This window comes from Fonsecaea pedrosoi (assembly GCF_000835455.1).
Source record: "Fonsecaea pedrosoi CBS 271.37 unplaced genomic scaffold supercont1.5, whole genome shotgun sequence".
Classification (NCBI taxonomy): Eukaryota; Fungi; Ascomycota; class Eurotiomycetes; order Chaetothyriales; family Herpotrichiellaceae; genus Fonsecaea; species Fonsecaea pedrosoi.
Genome location: NW_013550611.1, coordinates 2369975 through 2393552, shown reverse-complemented (window position 1 = coordinate 2393552; position 23578 = coordinate 2369975). Strand labels below are relative to the sequence as shown.

Genomic DNA, 23578 nt, shown 5'->3' with positions numbered 1-23578 from the left:
GGGAGAGACGCCGGTGTCTGCCACATTGTCGTAAAAAAGGTGACTCACGGTTCGCTGGGCAATAAACTGCTCTGTCGAATTGTACAATGTTCCGACCATGCAGTTGGTGGGACTTATCTTGTTTGGGAGTATCAAGTGTGATACACGAGGAGTTGATAAAGAGCCTCTCTGACGGGCTGGACGGACCAACGGACCAACAGCGTTAGCCCAAAGGAAGGGTCTTGGGGCTAGATCATCACGTGACTAGTCTAGAAGTCTTGGCATTATCAACTAAAATCGTCGGTTGTTGCGCTTAATTCTGCCTCTTGAACTCCATCTCACTCCATCTCAGCATTAAAACTTATGACTACTACCTATGTGTCAGACCATGTTCAGTGGGCTTGTAACAGATCGGAAGACACTCTTGGCACGCATATCATATGAGCCCTCAATTTCTTTTTGTGGAACAACGGCGACAGTGTCATTCAATATGCACATGGGTATCAGTATCAGCTGCCCTCTATCAAAGAATGCTCCCTATGGTCTCAGTTCGTCGCATCCGCGTACTCGAGAACCACACTCTTGGGCTCAACAAACACACCCAAGGGACGGTAGTCAATATTGTATCCGAATGCCTGCGGTCCACCATACTCCAACCCTTTCTTTGTGTCTGACCATCGCGGCGAGCAGGTAATTCCAAGCACTGTTACTAGCAATCCATATCGAAATTCAGGAACGCCAAGGGCGCATCCAGATTGCGTGTCGAGAACTGAGATCAGGTCGGGAACTGTCGCCAGGTACGTTTCGGTTCCGTCATTGGCGATATGCTTTGCATAGATGTTTTCGTTCTTGAACGGAATCTTGACCACCCCTCCTTCAGCGACTGCCGCCATCTCATGACTCTGCTCCTCTTCGTCTTCGTCGGTTTGAGCTATTGTGATCTCTCCATAAGAATGTCCTTTGAACACCCGTCGTTCGACTGCCACTATCTTCCCTCGGAAGAGGATCTTCGCAGTGGACGGACCGCCAACTTCGTCGATGATTTGTTCTGCAACGGTATGAATAGTGCTCTCTTGTTGAGCACGGGCAACGGTCCTCCCAATTCGCCAGGCCAGTGAAAGGGTGTTGATGACCCCATAAGATCTGACACGATCAGTCGTCGTTGGCTTGGCTGCCATGCCCACTCTAGATCCCATTTCCGAGCAAGAGGCTCGCAAGGCACGGTCGACTATTTCATCCTCAGGAGACTTTGTCATGATGATCGTTTTACCGTCACCCGAAGCGATTGCGCACGGGGTGAGTTGCCCAGTTTCATGGACCGCAATTGTGGTTTGCCAGTATGTTGGATATGCTCGACCTGATGTCGTGTCAGCAATTCATCAATATTTGTGCAAGGTGAAGACGAGGGACATACCCATCCAATCTGCGTCGATTACTGGTCTATCGAACGCATGAGAAGAGCCAATGAGCAAAGGCTCTAACCCGTTTGCTCCTCCGATCTCCAGGCCCATGATGGCATCGAATGATTTGTGACCTAGATACTCCATCAGGTCTGCCACGGCTGCTATGCATTCCGAAGAGTTCAATCGCTCAATCGAGACAGCTGGCGATCCCATCATACCGCCCCCTACAAGTTTGTCAGCAACAATGGAGACCATGATAACCTGGGCCGAACTCACAGTATATGAGCGCGTCTTCCTTCAAGGAGGAGCTGTCAATGATACGAACCGTACACCCAGCTCGGATTTGATCGCGGAGTTTAAGGAATTCGGATTTGGGTGAACCACCACCTGCACAACCCAGAATGTAGCACCCTACACTGAGCCACTCAAGGTCGGTCTCTGACACAATCCACTCAGGGACACCGGTGTCGATGTTTCGTCGGATCAGCGGCCGGTATGCGTCGAAATCGAACTTGCCGGTGGTGATCTCTTCCTTCGAGGACGACGAGAGGTCTTTGACCTGTTCGACATGAGGTTCATATACGTCGTCCTCCAAGTCAGAGACAGTCTTGCTGTCCGCAACAAAATCAAGGGACAGATCTCCGACTGCTTTGACAAGGACGCGGATTTGTCCTGAAACGTATGGAATCGGCAAGGTGTCGATTTCCACCACCGTCACTGTATCTGAGTCGGCTCCTCCCGTCACAGCTTTTGCAATCGCTTGCGCTTTTGCATCCTCCACGACTTCAGACAAGGACATGTCTGTAATGCTGTAGATAGCATCGACAGAGCCACAAACTCTCGATATCGCAGCTCCAACTGCATTTGCCACTGAGTGAAACTTCGGAACCACGACTTGAGACACGCCTTCGAGCTCTAATGGACAGATGACAGATCCACCGCCGACCAAGAGAACGGGCAATGGTGCCGGAGTGAGCTTCAAACGGTCAATGACACGCTCAAGCATTTTTTTCGTTCTCGCACGAACGCGCTGTATCATTTCAGGCTTGATGTCGCTGACCAATTCTGGATTCCCGACAGCAAGCCCTCCGGCAACGGCAACATCAGTGGTTGTACAAGTGTCACCACCAAATACCCTCGACTTAGTGGTCAGCTGGTATCCTACCGAATCCGGCCCGATTGAGACGTCCGTGCCGCGCTCGCGTATGATCGATCCTCCTCCGAGGCCGATTGATTCCAAGTGTGGCATTGGAAAGTTCATGGTCACACCCGCCACGCTGACATATGCTGATGCTGCACGAGGAAATCCCGACGGTAAAAGAACACCGCAATCCGTAGTCGTACCGCCAACGTCAATTACAATTGTCGAAGTACGTTCTTCGCCCTGAAGTCCCAGTTGTCCGAGGCCAAGATATGCGGCTCCTCGCATGGAGTTTGTGGGACCCGAGGAAAATGTCTTGATGGGCAGTTTTGCGGCCGAGACGGAATCGAGGACTGTGCCGTCGTTCTGCGAGATGAATAGCGTGCAGTCGAGCTTCAGCCGCCTCATAGCAGCACGAAAGCCACGGATCGTACGTCTCGCAAACTTCAGAATGGATGCATTCAAAATGGACGCGTTTTCTCTTTCCAATAATCCGATATTGGAGACTTCAGACGAACAGACGACGTCGACGTCGGGTAGTCGCTTTTGTATTATGTCGCGTACGCGCTTCTCCTGGTGAAAATGCTGATCGATAGGCGAGAAAATCCCAGAGATGACCACGGCCTTGATCCCGAGTCTTTCAATGGCGTCGCACTCTTTTAAGACTTGCTCCTCGTTGATCGGAGCTTCCTGTGCGCCATCGATGTGGAGACCTCCATCGACGTAACCGTGGTAGCCGTGAAGAAGGTCAGCTAGTACTGGGGGAAAGTCCGAAAAGGGAGGAATATCTTTGGTAAAACTCCTGGACAGTCGAATCACAGCAACTTTGGACAGCCGATGTACATCGCGTTCAATGACGGCATTCAGGAAATGGGTAGTTCCAATAATGAGGCAGGTTATTTCTGAAACGCGATCCTCGGCCTGTTTGAGCACGCTACCCACGGCCGTCTCGATACCGTCCGTCACATTGGGACTTGTCGTTGGTGTTTTATGCCAGGCCAGCACTCCACGATTGGGCTGGTGGACTGCATCCAAGTCGAGAAGCACAGCATCCGTGTTGGTACCTCCGACGTCGACGCCAATCCTCAGCGACCGCTTTGCCCGGATTGAACCCATCAGGACGGGAGAGATGTCTGGGAAACTTGAAGGTGACGATTACTCCAGCGATCGACAGTGATACCGTGCACGATTTACCGTCGAAGAAGGCACATAAATACAATCCCGTTCAACCCGAGGTCGACTACGCATTAGGCCAGACTGTGAGGTTTGAGATCCAGATATGTAGGCGAAGCATTCGAGGTCAGTTACAACTCTGTCATTTTCTTGACTAAGTTTTGATTGCTATTTGGTAAGTCCTTTCGCTCAGATGGAGTATTGAGGCAAGTCCAACGAGCCTAGAATACCGTTTGGAAGCATCCGAAACACGTTCTCCAAAAATATGCCGAAGAAAAAGGTTGATTTACGGCAAGCCTTGACCTATCTTCTCCAACGAAGCTAGTTCCCATGTGGCAAATGCCTCCACCGATAGGTTCAGATAGGCATGTCGTCAATCTCCGCAGCAATTCATACCACTTGATTGGTCTATACGCCCCAAGATAGGTGAGAGTGATCGGGTTCCCCACCAAAAGTACCTTGGCAGGATACACGCTGGTGGGTTTTGGTGGCATCAGAATGACTTGTGGCAACTACAAAGTCAATCTTTGTATTCTTGGGGGTCGGATATTTGCCTTGGCCGGCCCCTGGTATATGGGTACTGGTGCGAATCTAGACTGCTTCTTGTGATACTCGATATTCCAACCACGTTTGCTCGGGCATCAACAAGGAATATACAAGAGTTTCCTATCTTCGAGTTACGTGGCTGACTTATTGGAGGAATGATAACGACTCTTCCTTCAACGAGAGTCTAGGGTCACTTATCTCCAGCAACCGGCGACCAGGGTTGCTATATACATCCCGTCGAGAATCCGAACCCTCGAACACCAGACCTTCCTCCCCCCGATCACCACCTCCTGCAATTTGCATCACACTCCCTCCTCTCCAAGCCACTCACGATGAAGTTGCCGAGTTTGCGACCGGGATCCTTTCACCTGCGGCTTCCAGGCGAATCCTCAATCTGGATCAACGATGATATTCGACCGCTCCCTCCTTCCCGCCGCCTCTGGGACACCTGGGCATACATCTCGTTCTGGGCCATCAATCAGATTGCCTTGAGTAACTGGCAGCTTGGTGCTTCCCTCATTGCAGTCGGTCTGTCCGTCTGGCAGACCATGATCGCAGTTATTATCGGCAAGCTCATTATCGCCGGAGTCGCCATATGCAATGGTATGGTCGGTGCAACCTGGCATATTGGTTTTCCGGTTTTGTCGCGGGGCATATGGGGAGTCTGGGGATCCTATATCATTATCATCCAGCGCATTGTCCTGAGTCTGACCTGGTTCTGCGTACAATCCTGGACCGGTGGCCTCTGTGTCACCGCGGTCCTCAGCTCCATCTTCTCGGGTTTCCAACACATGGAGAACACCTTGCCGGAATCTGCAAACACCACGACGAAAGCATTGACCGGTTGGATAGTCTACAACATCATAACTATCCCCATGCTCTACATCCCTCCGGAAAAGACCCGACGGTTGTTGTTCGTCATGAACATCATCTCTGTCACCACACTCATCTCCATGATGATCTACGTCCTCTCCACTGCGAAGGGTGGCGGTCCACTATTGTCAGCGCCCGCAGCAGCCCAGTCGGGCAGCCAACTGGGTTGGGCAATTGTGCAGGGTATAACAACAGTGATTGGAGGTATCGCCGTCGGACTCACGAACCAGACCGACTACTCTCGCTTCGCTCGTCGACCAGGTGACCAGATCTTTGGCCAGTGGTTCTCCATCCTCACCTTGGGCACCATCTTGCCGTTGTTTGGTTGTCTCACTAGTTCAGCATCCATCAAGCTGTACGGCGAAGCTTACTGGAATCCACCTGACCTCTTGCTCCGCTGGCTCGACGATGACTACAATTCCAAGGCTCGAGCCGCCGCCTTCTTTGGTGGCTGTGGACTTGTGGTCTGCCAGCTTGCGATCAACACCATCGACAATGCATTTTCCGCTGGAATGGACATGGCTGGTCTGCTTCCCAAGTACTTCAACATTAGGCGAGGATCCTACCTGGCTCTCATCCTTTCTATTGCCATGTGCCCGTGGGAGCTGCTTGCCTCGGCTGGGACTTTTATCAGTGTTATGGGTGCCTGTATGTATCTTCCCATCTCGTTTTTCCAGCCGTGCATACGTTTTCCATGGGGACACGTGAGCTAACTATGCCCGGGACAGACTCCGTCTTCCTTGGACCCATGTGTGGCATCCAGATCTGCGACTATTTCTTAATCCGCCGTCAACGAATGAAGCTATCAGACCTATACACGCCCTCCCCACAGGGCATCTACTATTACTTCCACGGCACGAACCCGCGCGCATTTGTGGCGTGGGTCTGTGGCTGGGCGCCGCAATTGCCCGGGTTCATCGCCAACGTCAACAAGAGCGTGAGCGTGCCAAAGGCTTGCACCGAGATGTTCTACCTTGCCTTCCCGCTGGGGCTGGCCATCAGCTTCACGCTGTACTATGGACTCAACAGGATGTTCCCACCCCAGGGTCTGGGCGAGTACGACGACGTCGACTATTATGCAACATTCACCAACGACGAGGCTGCCAAGCTTGGAGTCTCGCCCTTGGAAGAAACACAGGGAGAGGAAAAGGCCGGACAATACGGTTTTCCTGTGAACCAGAAGGTTGTGGAGGCGGACGTGTACGAAACGAAGAATTAGAGCGCGGGCCGGGGATTGGAAATGACTAGATTCTCTGGTACCTTTGTCCTTGACTCGGCTCAAGGGGATTGGTCTCGCAAGGGATGTCCTATACACAGATACACCTGTAGACACTATTAGAGCTCAGGCGAGTTGAAGCGAGCCAAACACATGTTATACAGTATGGCCAAGAGCGACACTCACAGTGTAGTCGTCTCAAAAGTGTTTCTGTTTCTCGATTCTCCCTCTCGACTTGCACTGACCAGTCATCGCCATCATATTCACCCACTGTTCCAGCCTTTGGTCTGCTGTGCACAAAAGTCGCAAGACTAACCTTAGAAGCGGTATAGTTGAGGATAATGTGAACAGGGTGAAAGTCGAAAATGTCCAGCTCCCAGCCTACTCTCGACTTCCTCTTTATTGCTGAGCAGCGCTGAAAAGGACGGGGACGACCATGTACCATTATACTGCACCAGCCTTGTGAGGATATATGTATCGGCTTAATGTCCGGGTTCATTCAGGACCCCGAGGTTGAACCGGAGATCAACACGACGAAGAGTTGCTACTCGGTTTCTCGTGAATAGGCCAACTCCGACACTCACTTTCAACACACGATAGCTGTCCGCTGCGCATAGGCGTGACAGGCGAGTCAGACGCAGTTGACCTGCGGTTTATCGGCAGGACCAAATGTCAGCTGTAATCGGAGTCGTGCCGCTCGATCCTCTGGAAAGAAGCATATGCGCGGACATGGGCTTTAGCGTCGCAAATGGATACTGACCGACTGGGGCTTTTGTTGATATCGACGGCTCAAAAAGCACCGACGCTATCTCTCATGCCTGTTCGAGTAACCCGCGACCTTCGGCGCGACACCGGTGCGGCCCTGATCGACAACGCCAGTGATTCACCTGGGCTCAAGAACACTCGATGCCTGGATAGCACTTGTCGACTTGTGTCCCACAGGGCTTCATGATTCCTATCAAATTACCCGGTTGGGAAGGATGGATGAGATTCCTCTGCAACGGCTATTGGACGATGTTCTTGATAAAACTGACCCATCACGATAGACCAGGGTCTGGATAATGGCCCGCCACGGACGACAAGGGTTGAACACGAGCCCCGATACTGGGGAGATGCGTCCCAAGGCTCGAATATACTAACAATGGCAAGAGAGACACCGTCTTTGGCCACGTGCCTCGACAATCCCCAGCGAACAGATAAACTGGAGTCAAGCGCTATCCTCTCTCTTCCCTTCATTTCCCACATCCCACACAGGACAAGGAAAGACTTGTCTTGCTTACACACAACCATGGCGGACGCAAGTCGCAATGTGGTCCCGGGGACCATCCACCTCGTCGACACCGAGGCCGCTGAACACACGGGCAAGAAGGACATTGTGCTCAACCCACGGCCGAGCTCAGACCCGGAAGACCCGTTGAACTGGTCCAAGAAGAGGAAGCTGTGGGCCATCACCATGGCGTACGTCTACATCATGGGCATCGGCATGTCTACGACGGTGCAGTATTCCATCTTGACCAACATCGGCGAGGCGACCGGCATCTCCATTGCTGACATCAACACCGGCACCGGTCTGGTAAGTGTTTTGTCAATATCAAACAACTTGGGGGGCCCCCCGTTTCTGACAAAACACGTCCATAGCAATTCCTGTTCGCGGGCTGGGGATGTCTGATTTGGCAGCCACTGGCGCTCGCCTACGGACGGCGAGGAGTGTACATCCTGAGCAGCCTGTTGGCCATCGGCCCTATGGTCTGGACCGTCTACACCACTTCCACGAGCGTCTGGTGGGCCCACCGCAGCCTGTTGGGCCTCATCATCGCGCCGGTCGAATCGCTGGGTGAAATCTCCGTCTCGGACCTGTTCTTCGCCCACGAACGTGGCAACTACATGGGCATCTACACGCTGCTTGTCTTTGGCTCCAACGCCCTCGCGCCCTTTTTGGCCGGGTTCGTCACCTACTCCATGGGCTGGGAGGCGGCCATCTGGTTCGGCACCATCGTCCTCGGCGTGTGCACGATCATCATCTACTTTGGCATGGAAGAGACCATGTACTTCCGCAAGACCATCGAGGGCATCGACGAAGGAGCCGCCGAGGTCACCCTGGAGGGTGTCGAAACCTTGGGGGAGAAGACCGACGCCGTGTCCAAGAGCGCACCGCTCCAGGAACCCGCTTCGCCCAGGGCAGAGTCGTTCCGTCTGAAGCCACGGACCTACTGGCAGAAACTGCAGCTGTTCCGACTCGACGAAGGCCGGCCGTCGGTGAAGCAGATGTTCATCATGATGGTGCGCCCGCTCTGGATGTTCTTCTACTTCCCCAACGTCAACTGGGCGGGCTTTCTCTACGGGGCCTCGCTGTGCTGGTACAACGTGCAGAACGCGACCATGGCGCTGATCCTCAACGCGGCGCCCTACAACTTCTCCGCCCGGGCCGTGGGCATTGCCTACTTGTCGCTGCTCGTCGGGTGCTGCGTGGCCTGGTGGTGGGCCGGCTGGGCGGGCGACGAGATCGCCATCCGCCTCGCCCGACGCAACCGGGGCATCCGCGAACCGGAGCAGCGCCTCTGGCTGCTCACCTTCTCCGGCACCATCGCGACCGCGGGGCTCATCCTCTGGGGCGTGGGCGCCGCGCACCAAACGCACTACATGGGGCTGATCATCGGCCTCGGCATGACCAGCTTCGGCATCGTCAGCGGCGGGAGCACGGCGCTGGCGTACGACGTCGACTGTTTCAAGGAGATTGCCGGCGAGACGGTCGTTTTGGTCATTGTGATTCGCAACACTGTAAGAATTTCCCCCTCTTCTTTTTTTCCCCCCAACCTTCTTTCCCGCTGTGAGCAAACAACGGTAGTTTTACGCTGGCCTTTTTTACTTACTTACTGCCACACAGATGGGCTTCGGCATGAACTACGGCATCACGCCCTGGCTGGAGAACACGGGCACGCAAAACTGCTTCATCGCCGTCGCCTTTCTCTGCCTCTTCTGCAACTTTAGTTTCCTGTTCATGACCGTGTGGGGCAAGAAGCTCAGGCGTCTGTCGGCCAAGAAGTACTGGGAGTATGTCGACACGTTGATCGTGGGGGGGCATTAGAAGAGGAACCGAACGAACGCCTAGTCAGGATTTGAGCGAGGAGTGTGTGGCGGGGTCAGAGGCAGGCTTGGTTCTTGGTTCGCCCGTGTTGAATTGTTGGATGGATTGGTGGATGAATGGATGGATGGGGATTGAAGTAAAAGGGAAGGGAGAAAGTAGGACAAGACAAGATAAGGGCAGGCCACGGTGCGAGACAACGAAATGCTATGTCTGTATTTATGTATGTATTTGGGAGAGAATGCGCCGCGGACAGACGGTCGACCTACGTTCCATCGCATCGTATACAAGTGTGTGTGTATGTGTGTGTGTCACAACCTGACGTTTTTTGTGGCTTGCACCAAGACACTGCACTACCGAGTAGGTTCCCCTCGCGGAAAAGGGTGATCGACCGCGCACTGCGCAGCGCACCTCGTACTCGTACCCGTACTCGTACAGTAGGACGCATGTGGTAAAAGGGTGTCCGTCTTGTGGCGTTGGGACAAGGATCCAATAATAATCGGAATACTTTCTTACGCTTGGGGGAGGATCCATCCATCTATTATCGATTATCTATCCATCTATCTATCTATCTAGATACAATACATATGCGTCTCGGCTTCCTGGGCTGCTTTATACTTTAGGTCTATCACTCTATAGAGAGTACACCCTGTAGCGAGTAGAGCCCAGGGAGTATCTGTCTGCCGATCGTGGCTGATATACCGAGTACGTGATATGTATGCATACAGTATCTCACACAGGCTTTGTCTTTGTGCTTGTGCTTTATTACTTGCTACCCGAACTCGTACTGGTAGACCTTTTGTTTGCTCGCCAGTAGAGGGGGAAATGAAAAGACGCGGAGAGAGAGAGAGCAAACCGATCAAGAGCACCAGATAGATCTCCAGCGATCCCGCCAGCCACTGTATCGAAGTCCTCCTACAATGTCACAACGGCGACGAAAGAGGCAGGAGTATCAAAAAAACCCACCCACCCTATCATTCCCATCCTTTTATCACGACGACGATGATCATCCTCTAAGCCCTGAGGCTCTCTTGCCTAATTGGGCCTTGCCCCCCAAGGGAAGGGGAGATACGATAATTAACCATGACCAAAGTAAAGTGGATCTGTTCCAACCAAGACCTCGGACAACGGCTTGGTGGTGCAGCATGGCATGGCACTTCTCGCCGAGTCAATCATCAGTCACCTATTAGCCAGGGTTTGTCCTGGGTATGGACTTTGCACGTTGCACGAATGAACAAGGCGAGGCGAGGCAGGGCAAGACAAGGCAAAGCCCCAACGCAAATATTATCAGTTAATCCTAATAAAACTTGGTTACCTATTCGGGCCTAACTAATCCTCGGTCGTATGTAATAGCACCAGTAGGGACCGTTCCTACTCGTATGTTGTAGAGCCACTCCCCCTCCTCCTCCTCTTCCTGTTTCCTCTTATGTATGTACTCTATTCGTACCAAGGTACCGAGTAATTATGTAGGTATGTATATCGCCCCCGCATGCATGCATGTGGTGGATATCACCGCACGCACCACACACACACTAGGGACCCTCCTCCTCCCCTTCCTCAAAGTGTACCCAAGTGGCCTTTTGGCTTCCACTCACAAATTCCACCCTTGGCCAACAGAAGATAATCGATTTCCTTTTACGCCAATGGGATTGGACATTTTATTCTCTTCTCTTGAATTCCGTGACCCGAGATACGTAACGGGAAGGGGGTCGGGGGCCGGCGCGGTTCAGCGATAATAATAATGGTGTGCTCCGTATCTCCCCAATCAATAAGTCAATGGATTTGGGGGGGAAGGGGGGGGGGGGCCAACTCAAAAAGGCGACGCGACCTTCTCTGTCTTCTTCCAATAATGGAGGCTGGATGATATAGAAGGCAGAGGAATCCGAGTTGCTGGTATCATTCACTACCACAGACCAAACAAAAGAAAACAGCTGTTCAAAAGTCAAGTGAAGCTGAAGCTGGCTTTTGTCTGTCTGAGATAAAGTTATCATCCTTTGTACATTTTTTAAGGACTCTTGAGTTGAAACAGCGATATCCCTATCCATACAAAAGTGCCTTATAAGTGAGGCTGTCCTTGCACCTTTTACGTCGTCAAAAGACGTCCTTTCACGCCTCCCGAGAGAGAGAGGACGAATTTCAGAAGGAGATAGATCCTTGTTGTGACATCTCTAGATCAACATGAGCACAATCGATACACCCCCCAAGGACTATCCCTCCGAAATCACAGGGTATGCCGACCCCTGGATCGCCAGCCCTGGAGACGAGGTCGCCATCAAAGTGTCTTGCACGGAGCCGGAATACTCCTATCGCACTGTACGCGTGATCCAGGGCGTCCAGGAAGAGCACTCGCCCGTAAAAAGCCTCGAAGAGGTATCCCAGATCCCCTCGGGCATGGCTCCCGGACGCTTCCAATACGCCCGATCGGGTTCCTACGCGATTGTTAAACGACTGAGTCTGCCATCGACGCTGGAAGGGGTGGAAGTCTCGCTCTTCTTCCAAGCCCATCTACCCCAGGCAGGGCATCCACAGGCCATCATCTCGAATCTGAATGCCGACACCAAGACCGGATTGGCCGTCTTGATCGACGACAAGGGCCTCGTCGAAGCGTGGGTTGGGACCGGGAGCGGCGTGGAAACGGTCCAGACGGGATTCAGCCCCACGCGACGAAGATGGGTCAAGTTGAACGTTGTGATCAAGGGGGCAGAATGTTCCATCACCCTTCAACCTGTGGCGTACATTGTGGAGAAGGCTCCGTCTGCCCCGTCGGTGAAGACCACACTGGCCTCGCCCGTGGTCGCGTCTTCGACGCCCTTTTCCGACGATCTCTTGATTGCAGCGACCTACGCTGACAGTCCAACCTCTGGTTTCCCAAGAGCAACACATTTCTTCAACGGACGCATCGACAGCCCGACGATCTCCGTCCTCAAAGGAACTTCTACCGAAGTCATCGCCAAATACGACTTCTCCCGCAACATCTCGGAAGACACCGTCCTCGACGTGTCGGGCAACAACTTCCACGGGACGCTGGTTAACGCGCCGACGAGGGCCGTCACAGGCCCGGACTGGAACGGCGGCGAGTCGGACTGGACAAAGGCCAAGTACGGCTATGGGGCGATCCATTTCCACGAAGACGACCTGGACGATGCCAAATGGGAGACGGATTTCACCATCAAGATACCCCAGGACGCGCGGTCCGGCATCTACTCGGTTGAGGTGAAGTCGACCAACGGCAAGACCTCCGACATGATCACTTTCTTCGTTCGGCCTACCCCAGAAACCACGGCGGCAACGGGTGCAAAGGTGGCCCTGGTGCTGTCGACCTTTACCTACCTGGCGTACGCGAACGAGCAGCTGTCGGACCGAGCGCGGTCGAGCTCCATCGACGTCGGGCCCAGCTTTGACCACTCATCCATCAAACGCAGCGAGGACTTTGAACGCCTCAGACGCCGTCGCGACCTGGGCCTGTCCAACTACGACGTGCACAACGACGACTCGGGCACCGTCTTCTCATCCGCGAAAAGGCCAATCCTCAACCTGAGACCGGGGTATGTGATGTGGGCTTTTCAGCGGCCTCGCGAGCTCAGCGCCGACTCGATGATGATTGGGTTTCTCGAACGGCAGAAGATCCCCTATGATATTGTCACGGACCACGACCTTCACCTCCACGGTGCCGCGGCCTTGGCCCCGTATACCACCGTCATGACGGGGTCCCATCCAGAGTACCCGACCGTGCAGTCCTACAATGCGTACGAAGATTTTGCCCGGAAAGGCGGCAACCTTATGTATCTTGGCGGCAATGGCTTCTACTGGGTCTCGGCCGTAGATACTGCTCGGCCCTGGCGCCTCGAGGTCCGCCGTGGAGACCAAGGTGTCCGCTCATATACGCTTCCTGGCCCTGAGAGGATCATGAGTCTGACCGGGACGCAGGGTGGATTGTGGAAGAGCCGTGGACGATCTTCGCACGGCCTGTTTGGTATTTCCTTTTGCGCCGAAGGGGCCGGACCCGGCGTGCCGTTTAAACGAACAGAAAAAGGTCTCGGCCCAGAATTTGAGTGGATGTTCAAGGACATCTCGCGGGAGGAGCTGATCGGCGAGTTCGGCCTCGGCGGCGGCGCCAGCGGCGACGAAATTGACTCGTTCGATCTCGCGTGTGGAAGCCCCACGAACGGAGTCATCGTCGCCACCAGCACGGGCCACCCAGACGACTTTGGCATTGTCCCGGAAATCGTAAACTTCCCCATCACGGCGACGCTGGGCACCCAAACCAACGAGATCCGCTCCGACATCGTCTACTACGAGACCGATGCCGGGGGCGCCGTCTTCTCAGTCGGCAGCATCAACTGGTATTGCTCGCTGGGCTGGGACGACTACCAGAACAATGTGGCCAAGTTGACCGAGAATGTCATTAGGGAGTTCATGTCGAGAGCGGAGAAGAACGCTGCGGCGAAGGGGGGCGTGGTCGTTACCTCGTGATCTCGATTTTTTCTGTTAGTTTTCCCTTTGAAAGCAAATAAATTGAAGAAGAGGGGGGTATCTCCACATTTATAGCAGCGTTGTCATATCCGTAGAGGATCGGACAAGGTTGTGTGCGCGCGGTGTGGTGTAGGTAGAGGAGACACCTCTGTGCGCAGGATGAGAGGTAGAAGCCCGGATTTTCTCATATCCACAGCGTTGTCAATCGCCTTGCAAGGAGAGTAGTGACGCATCTTAGCTCAAGGTAACCTCGTATGTAACAGATCAGACTCAGACAGTTACTGCTCTCAGCGTTCGTCAGCATTTTTCTATTGCCCTATAGCTAGTGCCTTAGGTTCCCGTCGAATAAGATCCGATCAAGGACAGTCCAAAGACGCTCGAAGCCGCCTAACCACGAGATCAGGTTAGATTAGACCGCAAAGAGAAGCCGTTGAAGCCTGAAGAGGGCTTGGAAAGGCGTCGGGTTCATTCTGGCACGTACATCAACTGGCGAGATGACGTGCACAGCCGGGATCCGACGCTGGCAATGTGATATGGCACAGTCTCAGCAAACGCTCGTGAATCGATCCATGGAGTACATTTCTTCAGCAACGGCGAGGATAACAGGTTCTCAAGAGAAAGAGACTGTAGTACATCGAGTTGATGTCTATTAGAGAGGGGGAATGATATACTCGGTGGCCACTGGTTGGGCAAACTCAGGAGTTCGGACCGGAATAAATAAAATCCGTGATGCTCACAAAGCGCAGTCTAAAATCCCTTTCAAAGGTCCCTGCGCCCATAAGTTCCTCGTGTCAGTGACAAGCTGCTCAGACACAGAGCGCTCGCTCACTCACTCACTGATGGCGCCGTCCCCTTCATGGATGCGATATCGAGTAGACCATCAGGTCCATTTTACTGACTCATACAAGTAAACGCAGAACCCTCAGCACGAGAAGAGATGAGACGAGACAAGTCAAGTCTCCCAACAAACCCTCCTGCGATGCGTTCATTCGACCCCTCTGCCTGTCCCTCCTACCTCTCCCAAAGACCACTCGATGCTGCTACTGCGCGTGTCTCGCCTGGAGTTGACCCGCGGACTTTGCATAAGAGCGCAAGAGATGCGAAACATGGACGTTACACTCCGCAGGACCGGAGACGGGCTGCATTGAGAGAACAAAAAGCGGCTCGCTGGCAGATGACGATCCAGGAAATATTTCGCTTTAACAACGAATAAATAAACAAACTCGCACATGGACCGACTATGTGACTATGTACAATGGAAAAATGGTCCTGTGGGCGCCAAGTCAAAATGGTTCTTTTCCCCCCCTCCCCCCCCCCTTGGTTCTCGCTCCAGGAAGATGCTGCAGAACATCACAACAACATGCATGGTATTTGCGACCTCACCACCTCACCCAACCAGGTGTCTCCCCTCTCTAACACTCTGGGGCTCACCCCGCGATCATTCCTCGTACTTGCCTCCCACAAACATGAGGTTGCTCTTTTCCAGAGCTCCCTTCAGGTATTCATAGACGGTAAACGTCACCGCTTGTCCAGGAGCCACACGCATCACTCTGGGCGTGATACCTTTGTAGAACGCCTTCGGTCCTTCCTGCTTGAACATGTCGCTGGAGATCTTCATGATCCTCGAGAGTGCAGTCTGACCCGGCTCGGCGGGCGTCTTTTGCAACCGCGTCTTGATCGTGTCGATGGGGGCGTTGGAAAAGGGACCCATGGCGCCGGATATCAGCCCGATGACGGTGGTCTGGTAACCGGGGAGGTTCTTGTTGTCGAATTCCGGCTGCCATCTCTGCAGCATCTCTTTCAGTTCCGTGTACACCGTGAAGTTGACAGCCTGGTTCGTGCCCTGGCGCAGGGCAGTGAGGGACACACCGCGGTACAGGGCGCCGAAGCCTTCTTCGCGGATGACGGTCATGAGCGCGTGCGGTGCGCTTCGGTACTTGGGGACGTCGAGCGGGTCTGACAGACTGTGGTATTGGGCTTGCATTCGAATCTTGACCACCTCCATGGGCGTCACCACCGCGACTGCCTCTGTGATACCGGCGGCCAATCCAGCTGTGTTTCACGTGTTAGTTGACATGCCACTCGCCGTGCGTCACCTTTGCTTGTGCGGAGGGGAATGCTTACCCATGAACGTCGCGCGCGAACTGACTTTCCCATCCGGATCGGCCAGGAGCTGCTTATACCACTCGTACGAGGTGAAGCGAATGGCCATCTTGGGGACGATGCCCGTGAGAACGGCGCCTAAACCCTTATATAGACCAAAAACCGTTTCCCGCTTGACAATGTCCCGCCCGGTCATGATGAAGCCGCGCTTCTTGGTCCCCGGCGTCCTCCCCCTCCGGGACAGCTGCATGCGCACCTTGATCGTGTCGAGCGGGTGGCAGACCAGGGCTTCCATCATGCCCGCGCCGCCGCCGGCGATGAGGTTTGTCGCCGCGCTGGCGGGCTTCTTGCCGCCTTCGCCTTTGACGCTCTTGGCCGACATTTTTTTTTTTCTTTCGTGAGAGTCTTCTCTAGAGAAAGATAATCCGTTGGCGAAGCTATTACGTGCTCAGCAGCTCATGCGCAAAGCACCTTGGTGGGACCGTATAGTCTAGTCGAGGCTAGGGTAAAGAATACGGTTCGGCGAGGTCGGGCTCGGCGGAATTCGAGGGTCGACTCGTTACGATCACCTGAGGAGGAGGAGCGCAAACGAGGAAATTTAAAGAGAGAGGTCGAGGTCGAGGTCGGCCTGTTACGAAGCGTGCTTATGACAACACAGACACCCCAGAGAGCTAGACTCGGAGACAAGGAAAGGGATGATGGCAAGAAAAACTGTCAAGCTCCCTCAAAAGCGCAAACAACGCCCAATGGTTTCAAGTTGGTAGTGAGAGGAGAGGAGAGGAGTGAGGACGATCGTGACTCAATAACCCCCCAGGAAGACGAAGAGAGTCTTGCACACCCGAGAAAGCCCAGAGAAAACGAAGTGAGGGAGAAGTTGAGTAGTTTTGGGCAAGAAAAAAAAGGGAAAATATCAGCTAGTCTTATGACAATCATGCACGATCCCAACCAAGACTTTGAACGGACACGAGTGAGGGACGGACGGACGTTGTGGTGGACGTGTGGACTACTAACAACTTCTACCGAGTAGCAACGTCTACTAGACACTACCAAAATTGCCCCGGTTTGAATCCGGAAAATCATCGAAGATTGCATGCATGCAGCAAGGGGAAAAAAAAGGTCCGAGAGGCAAAAACCGAGAGGAAGAAGACGCAGCAACAAGAAAACAACCGCGTTTACCGTTCAATGAGTTTCGTCGTGAGTACCTAGCTAGCCAGCCAGCCAGCCAGCCAGCTAGCTTTTTTGTCCCCTTCCGCCGAGGCAGGATGAGAAAGAAAGGCGAGCGGCGGCGGCGGCGGGCGGGGACCTTGGGTGGGCAGCGGGTTAGCGCGACAGTGCCAGGGCCGAGCAATAATAATGAACAAGGATTGGAGCCATGAGCCATGAGCCATGCATAGCCCATGGGAAAAAAAAAAGACCAGAGAGAGATTTCATCATATGCCCAGTGTGTCATAATGGCAAGTGGCAGCCCCCCAGCAGCTTTAGCGGGATCCTTACTAGCCTCGAGAGAAAGCTCGCCAGGCACAAGAGCGGATTGGAAGGACGAGTGGAAAAGCAAAAAGCACGAGACTTGGGGATGAAGTCAGAAGGTGCAACAAAGACACCAAAAGGGTCAGCTGGATTTCCCCCCCACCATAGCTTTTTCCTTGGTACATACATACAAACAGGTAATTTGTGACGCATGTTTTACGAGGCATCGGATGCGGATCTCAGCAATCAAATTGAATCTGACAGCCGAGGAATGCGGGGGAGGAAAACAAAATGAAAAGAGAGAATGACGAGGGAATTACGCATCCAAGCATCCAAATCCCCCCGCCAAGCATGTGATTTCCATTCCCCATTTCCTTTCCATTTTCAATTCTGCCTCGGTAAATATGTTTTTCCGAGCATGCAACCAGCCAAGGGCGCGCGGTCATGTTCAGTTTAACTGCGCCCATCTCACTTCTGTCATTGATAGAAACATCTCAACCCATCGACCGCCTACTCCTCGGATACGCACCACCATCTACAAAGTAATCGTCGTGACCGAGTACCCTGGACTATCTTCCGGCATCAATGAGCCCTCGGCCTGGGCACCGAACAACACCCGAAACTCCCGGTTCTCTTTCGTCCTTGTCCGTTGCTGATTTCTGCTGACCCCGACATTTTCCGTGATCGCCGCCGGAATACCAGAGTCCACTTTATCTACCCAGGCGCGCCAGATAGCCGTCTTTGCGTGACTCCGCGATCGGTGGCAACTTGTGATCCGGCCGTCGAGTCCAGCCCTGGACGGACACTCTCTCCAGAAGCTGGGAAGACGCAGCATGGTCGCCGTAGCACAGGCGTAGACAAGAACTTGGGAAGCAAGTCTGTTGTCTGCGACGCAGGATGAGCACACCCTATGCTTGTGTTGGGGTTTGGTGGCTTTGACATTGGCATGAGAAGTGTCGGTCCGCCAGATTCACTGGTATATCGATCTTTCTGCCGAAGTAGTGTAGATTGCGATTCAAGATTCACAGTTGACAAGACAGCGTTCTTGTACCTTCGATAGTCTCCGGTGCCAGCATCGCAATTTCCTGGGCGTATATAGCCAATTCACGGCCATGGCTCAGTCTCCAAGGTCAGCATGCACAGCTCGCTGTAAGAGCCACGTCAGTTTCACCACGCTGCCCGGTTTCAGGTGATCCAGGAGCAAGAATCTCTCCTGGATCGGCCTGAAGTCTTCCCAAGAAAAGATCCCGAGTGTCTTTGCAAGTCTCTGGAAATGCACCGCAAACCATTCTTGATTGTCGACCAACTCGCTCGCAACAGCGCCCAAGCCGGCAACCCACAGGAGCATAGCTTGTTCTTTCACACTAGCCGGATGTTCCTGCAGACTCGAAATAATCCGCCCCAGCCTGTGCCGCAAAGATCTGGCGTCGACGGCCGCGCGCAGTGTAACTTGTCCTGCACTGACAGCATATGGTACACACGCTGGCACGAATGCCATCCAAACAATCAAAGCCAGGCGAACGCAGTCCTGGAAATTTGGTTCCCCAGAAACGGGGCTTTCGGGGCCTTCCCCGCCAATGCTGTCTTTAAAGTTAATCAATTCGTCTGCCACGAAATAGCTTCGAGCAACAGCCCAGTCTTGTTTTGGGATGAGTGCTTGTTCGGCGACGCCGGCCCAATGACAATGAATGACACAGCAAAGCTCCAGGACAGCATCTAGCAGACGTTGAAAATCCTCGGTGAAGACGCTATTTGTTTCCATAAAACCATACCCCATTGGCTGTCTGCCATGTTCGCGCAGGGCGGCCACCGCACAGGTGTACTGCTGCGGTGTCAGCTCTTCAGTCTCCCATCTCTCTTGGATCAAGGGTGGAGTCTGTGTGGCAGCCGCCTGGAAACGATCCGCCACCCACAGCATGCGGCGCATATAAGGATCCAGGTTCCGGAAGCCACCGAGGTGAGCATTGCAGAGAAACATGATCATCTTCCCATGCGTCCAGACGGCGTCCCAATTTCTTCGATAGCTCTCCACGGTCCACAAATATAGGATGCTTTGCACCAACTCATGGGTGATTGGTCGCGCTTGGCTCAAATAGCTCCTCAGGAGTCGAAGAGTCGCATCTGCCAGCCGCTCGGGTAGATCCGCGCGGGAAAAATGATATCGATCAACAAACTTCATTCGAGCACTTGCGGCAGCTAAGAGTGCAAGGACGTGCAATTCGTTGGTTGTGGCTCGACGGACAGCCTGCACAGCAGGACTTGACGAAGATGCTCGGGTGTGGCCCATGAATGCGACTACATCGCTTCGCGTCACTGCAGGGAAGAACCTCAGGACGAAGTACTCAAGGATGCGGTGCTTCTCGAGGTTCATTGGGACTCTGAACTGGCCAAACGGATCCAACGAACCCCATGAAGGAATGACAAGCGAGACCTCTGGAACATGATTCTTGGGTCTATCTGGAGTGGTGCAGCAATCAGCGTCCGCCTCGCGCTGCCGATGTACGTGGGGTCTAAGAGCGACAGAATGGGCCCCCTTGCTGGGAAGCGCGTCTGAAAGCACGGGGAGAGGTTCCGAGGCGGGCGTTTGCCTGGGAGCGACCGAAATAGGAGTCCATCCCAGGGAGAACAGCCTCGCTCTCTTCAGTTTCCTTCGGGTTTCTTTCTCTTGTTCATAGTCTCGGGATTTCTGGACATGCTTGTGGATCTGGCGCGAACTCTCGACGTCGCCTTTGCTGTTGGAAAGAGACTTTGACTCGGGTGTCTTGTTCACAAAAAGAAGACCGGCCTTGTGGGGGGGCATTTCAGAGATGCATATTCGCAGGTAGTGCTTTGTAAGAGATGAGTGCGCATGGCCACAGAGGGACAAGAATCGGAAGACCAGGAGGGGGACAATGCGTAAAGAAACAATGGAGGGAAAGGGTGTGGTGATGCGGATAATACGCCCGGGCGGCGCAACTGGTGGTCAATATGCTTGCCCCAAAAACCGACCTGAAAGCTGCTTGGAAATCGGGCTTGCTCCAAACAGACAATGGTCTGTGCGAGGTAGTTTGCGCGATAAACCTAGCCTCTAGAAGCATCGAACGGGGGCGTGGTAAGAGATGGAAATCGAAGGGATAAAGAACTTCCGGGCTCCCGCAAGCCGGTGCCAACAGTTCGTTGGAGATCAATCTTGATAGGCGTCTTTAGGCCTTCGGCCCTGCGCTAAGGCAGACAACATGGCCGGGGCTTCCTTGTGGGGGTGGTTGGTCCAAGCACAGCATATTACCAATTATCGTACTCCGATTGAAGGGCAGTTGATCGGATCGAGGCCTGTCAGTCAGAGCTGACAACAGAGTTGCAGACCTTGATCTGCGGACATTTCCAGAGCCTGATTTAGGCATCGTGGAGAGCTCACCCCGACGCTGGCTTCCCAAAACAGCTTCTTGACGCGACGGCGATCAAGATGCGAAGAGGATACGAGATACAACGTTCTTGTAACTGTGGAGGTTGTGTGTGAGGTTGAAGATTGGTCGTGCTTCAAGGGACGCAGCCGACAACTGCGGGCCTTGGCAATTCCCTGCCCGGCGTCCTGCGAAGACTTGCTTCATGTTTCAATCTCAGGTTTCCCCCAGTTGAGTATTACCCGCCATACTCTCGTCTTGTCTTCGTCTGATGATATATGTATCATCACACGTCTCAGTCATCTCTCTAACAAGGCACCGATCGCAAAGCACATCAGCTCAATGCGCGGACCACTCCAGCATCGCGTGGCTCCTTTCCGGAACTAATAGATCCTGACGGCCGCATTTCCCAAGAAAACAATTGTTTGGTGCTGTTTCCCTTTCTACGTGCTACGTGCCTTACAGCGCCTGTCTAGTCCTGGGAGATTGAATATACTGCACGGCAACACTCACACGATCCCCCCTGAACGGAACATTTTGACACAAGAGCAAAGAGATGCACTGCGAAAGAGGAACGGCGTAACCCGAATACAAGAGTGCGGTCGGCCGAAGCAACGAATTCCAAGTTATAATGTGAAAGATATTGATAGCATTATCCTATTTGACCTTCTGTCAAAGATGCAGAAGTAGTTGTCGCGAGACAACCAAAGGCTAGTAGTTCATACCCGTCCTAGTCACTCATTGCCTGGAGGAATGTGATAAGTCTGATCATAGCAGCCACCCATGTTGAACCTCAAAACCCAGAGTCGGTCCCTGTGTAAACCAAAAAAACACTTGAAAGAAACATTGGCAATCCCATCATTCCATCAAGACAAGAGAGCAACCATTAGCCCTTCGTAATACTTGTCAAAATGGATCTCGCCCTTCACCCTCTGGATCAGATCCCTCTTGTATCGGTGCGAGTAGGCCCGCTTGACCTGGTCCAAATGCATCTTGTCCCAATGCACCCGGACCACCCGTTGAACGAGCAAAACATCCTTGGTGCCCGGCCCCGCCATAGCATCTTCCAGCTGCACGGCGTCGGACATTGCGCGGTCACTCGCCCTCCGAACCATCAAGACCAGTGCGTCTTTCATGTGTCCCGAAAATTCGGACTCAATCACCTTTTCGAGGGACGAACGGTACATCTGGTGCCAATGCTGTGCAATGGCGCGGATCTGGCCATCAGAACGTCTTGCTAGGATAGTGCACACGGTGAGCTGGTCGGTGCCCACGCGGGCGTCCATGGCGCGGTGTAGCTCCGAGCAATCACGCTCGAGCTCTGCGGGGATAACGGGCGTGGACTCCTCATTTCGCGTGGCCGACATGACCAACTCGAACAACCTCTCTGTCTTCATCGATAGATCCCCCTTGACGTCTGCTTCGAGGGTATTTCTGTACGTCTGCTGGTACGCCTGCTTGATGGCGCGCATGTCGGCATTCGATCGACCCAGCAAAACATCGTTCAGCACCGACTCCTTCGTCCCTAGCCCTTTGATCGCTCCGTGGACACTGTGTACGTCGTGCATGAGCGGGCCCTGGACAAGCGCGACCAGCCCGTCACGGAAATACTTTGATGTTTCTGACTTGATGTCTCTCTCCAGGTCGCGGTGGAAGCGCTGATTGTAGGTGTTTCTCAGCAGTGCCATCTGTAAGGGGTCTGGTTTCGACAGGATCTGGATCAGCGCTCTCTCGTCCGTGCCGAAGCCTTTCATTGCGCTACGCAGCGCTTCCGCGTCGCGCGACGCGTCACCTTGCGCCTGCGCGCCGAGGACGTAACCGGGCGAGGGCTGCGCGGGAGGAGCGCCATATTGCTGGTATTGTTGCGGGGGAAAGCCGCCAGGGGGAGGGGCGCCATAGCCCCCTTGTGGTGGAGGTCCGCCATATTGACCTGGGAAAGGGCCTCCGGGAGGAGGACCCCAACCGCCTTGCTGTGGACCACCGAAATGTTGTGGTGGTGGAGCGCCATAACCGCCCTGTTGAGGGGGAAAACCACCCTGGGGAGGAGGATATCCGCCGTGCTGTGGAGGGTGGCCATAGCCCTGTCCTTGAGGAGGATATCCTCCGTACGGAGGTTGACCCTGAGGGGGCCCGTATGACATTTGCGCCGTGTATGTAGAGGTCGGATTAGGAGACTTGTGATCTCGACTGCCTCGACTGAGTTTGCGCCGAGAATAGGCAGATAAAAATGGAAAGAGAAGAAGGTCGCTTTGATTATTGGTGTGGTATCGCAGGAAAAGGGAACGATGAGGAAAAGGCCAAGCAGGTTTGCCTTTTGAGCCCGGAGATAAATAATATATTAGTTTTAGGGCCCCCTTCTCAAACCAACCCCCCTTATCCGTCAAGAGAAATGCGGGCCGTAATAAAGGGAAGACAAAGGGCAGAGCCAAGGCAGAATCACCGTGCGAGAATCTAGGGATGACGCAGTCACGTTGGAGAGAAGGTGCACCGGCGGAAAAGGCGCGTTTGATAAACGGACGGGAATGGGCGAATGCTTGTAAAATCACTCCACAACGGCGGGGGGGCGCAGTTTGGCAAGTTGGTTGATGCCTTGGCTACAAGTAGTAGAGGGGAGGGGGAGGGGAGGGGAAGGGAGGGATCGTGGACTGTGGCTGGGGGGGTCAAGGCATCATCCTCTGGGCCTGATGCAGTCAAGCGCGGTCATGTGACTGACTCCGCCTCGTGGCGCAGGCTTGGCAGACA

General features: G+C 53.8%; 7 protein-coding genes across 7 annotated transcripts; 3 read left to right on the top strand and 4 right to left on the bottom strand.

The window, feature by feature from the left end:
- Positions 1-524: 524 nt before the first annotated feature.
- Positions 525-3639, bottom strand: Z517_08333 (uncharacterized protein; the record flags this gene model as incomplete). Its single annotated transcript, XM_013426850.1, has 3 exons — positions 525-1336; positions 1394-1606; positions 1659-3639. The coding sequence occupies 3 exons, from the start codon at positions 3637-3639 to the stop codon at positions 525-527; spliced, it is 3006 nt and encodes a 1001-aa protein (XP_013282304.1).
- Positions 3640-4574: 935 nt separating this feature from the next.
- Z517_08332 (uncharacterized protein) lies at positions 4575-6334 on the top strand (the record flags this gene model as incomplete). Its single annotated transcript, XM_013426849.1, has 2 exons — positions 4575-5763; positions 5844-6334. 2 exons carry the CDS (start codon positions 4575-4577, stop codon positions 6332-6334), a joined length of 1680 nt encoding a protein of 559 aa, XP_013282303.1.
- A 1285-nt stretch (positions 6335-7619) lies between these two features.
- Positions 7620-9416, top strand: Z517_08331 (uncharacterized protein; the record flags this gene model as incomplete). Its single annotated transcript, XM_013426848.1, has 3 exons — positions 7620-7904; positions 7970-9109; positions 9216-9416. 3 exons carry the CDS (start codon positions 7620-7622, stop codon positions 9414-9416), a joined length of 1626 nt encoding a protein of 541 aa, XP_013282302.1.
- Positions 9417-11591: 2175 nt separating this feature from the next.
- Positions 11592-13886, top strand: Z517_08330 (uncharacterized protein; the record flags this gene model as incomplete). The annotated part of the gene is made up of 1 exon (XM_013426847.1): positions 11592-13886. One exon carries the CDS (start codon positions 11592-11594, stop codon positions 13884-13886), a length of 2295 nt encoding a protein of 764 aa, XP_013282301.1.
- A 1438-nt stretch (positions 13887-15324) lies between these two features.
- Positions 15325-16371, bottom strand: Z517_08329 (uncharacterized protein; the record flags this gene model as incomplete). Its single annotated transcript, XM_013426846.1, has 2 exons — positions 15325-15938; positions 16011-16371. 2 exons carry the CDS (start codon positions 16369-16371, stop codon positions 15325-15327), a joined length of 975 nt encoding a protein of 324 aa, XP_013282300.1.
- A 2202-nt stretch (positions 16372-18573) lies between these two features.
- Positions 18574-20256, bottom strand: Z517_08328 (uncharacterized protein; the record flags this gene model as incomplete). Its single annotated transcript, XM_013426845.1, has 1 exon — positions 18574-20256. The coding sequence occupies one exon, from the start codon at positions 20254-20256 to the stop codon at positions 18574-18576; it is 1683 nt and encodes a 560-aa protein (XP_013282299.1).
- Positions 20257-21702: 1446 nt separating this feature from the next.
- Positions 21703-22977, bottom strand: Z517_08327 (uncharacterized protein; the record flags this gene model as incomplete). The annotated part of the gene is made up of 1 exon (XM_013426844.1): positions 21703-22977. One exon carries the CDS (start codon positions 22975-22977, stop codon positions 21703-21705), a length of 1275 nt encoding a protein of 424 aa, XP_013282298.1.
- Between the last annotated feature and the right edge of the window lie 601 nt (positions 22978-23578).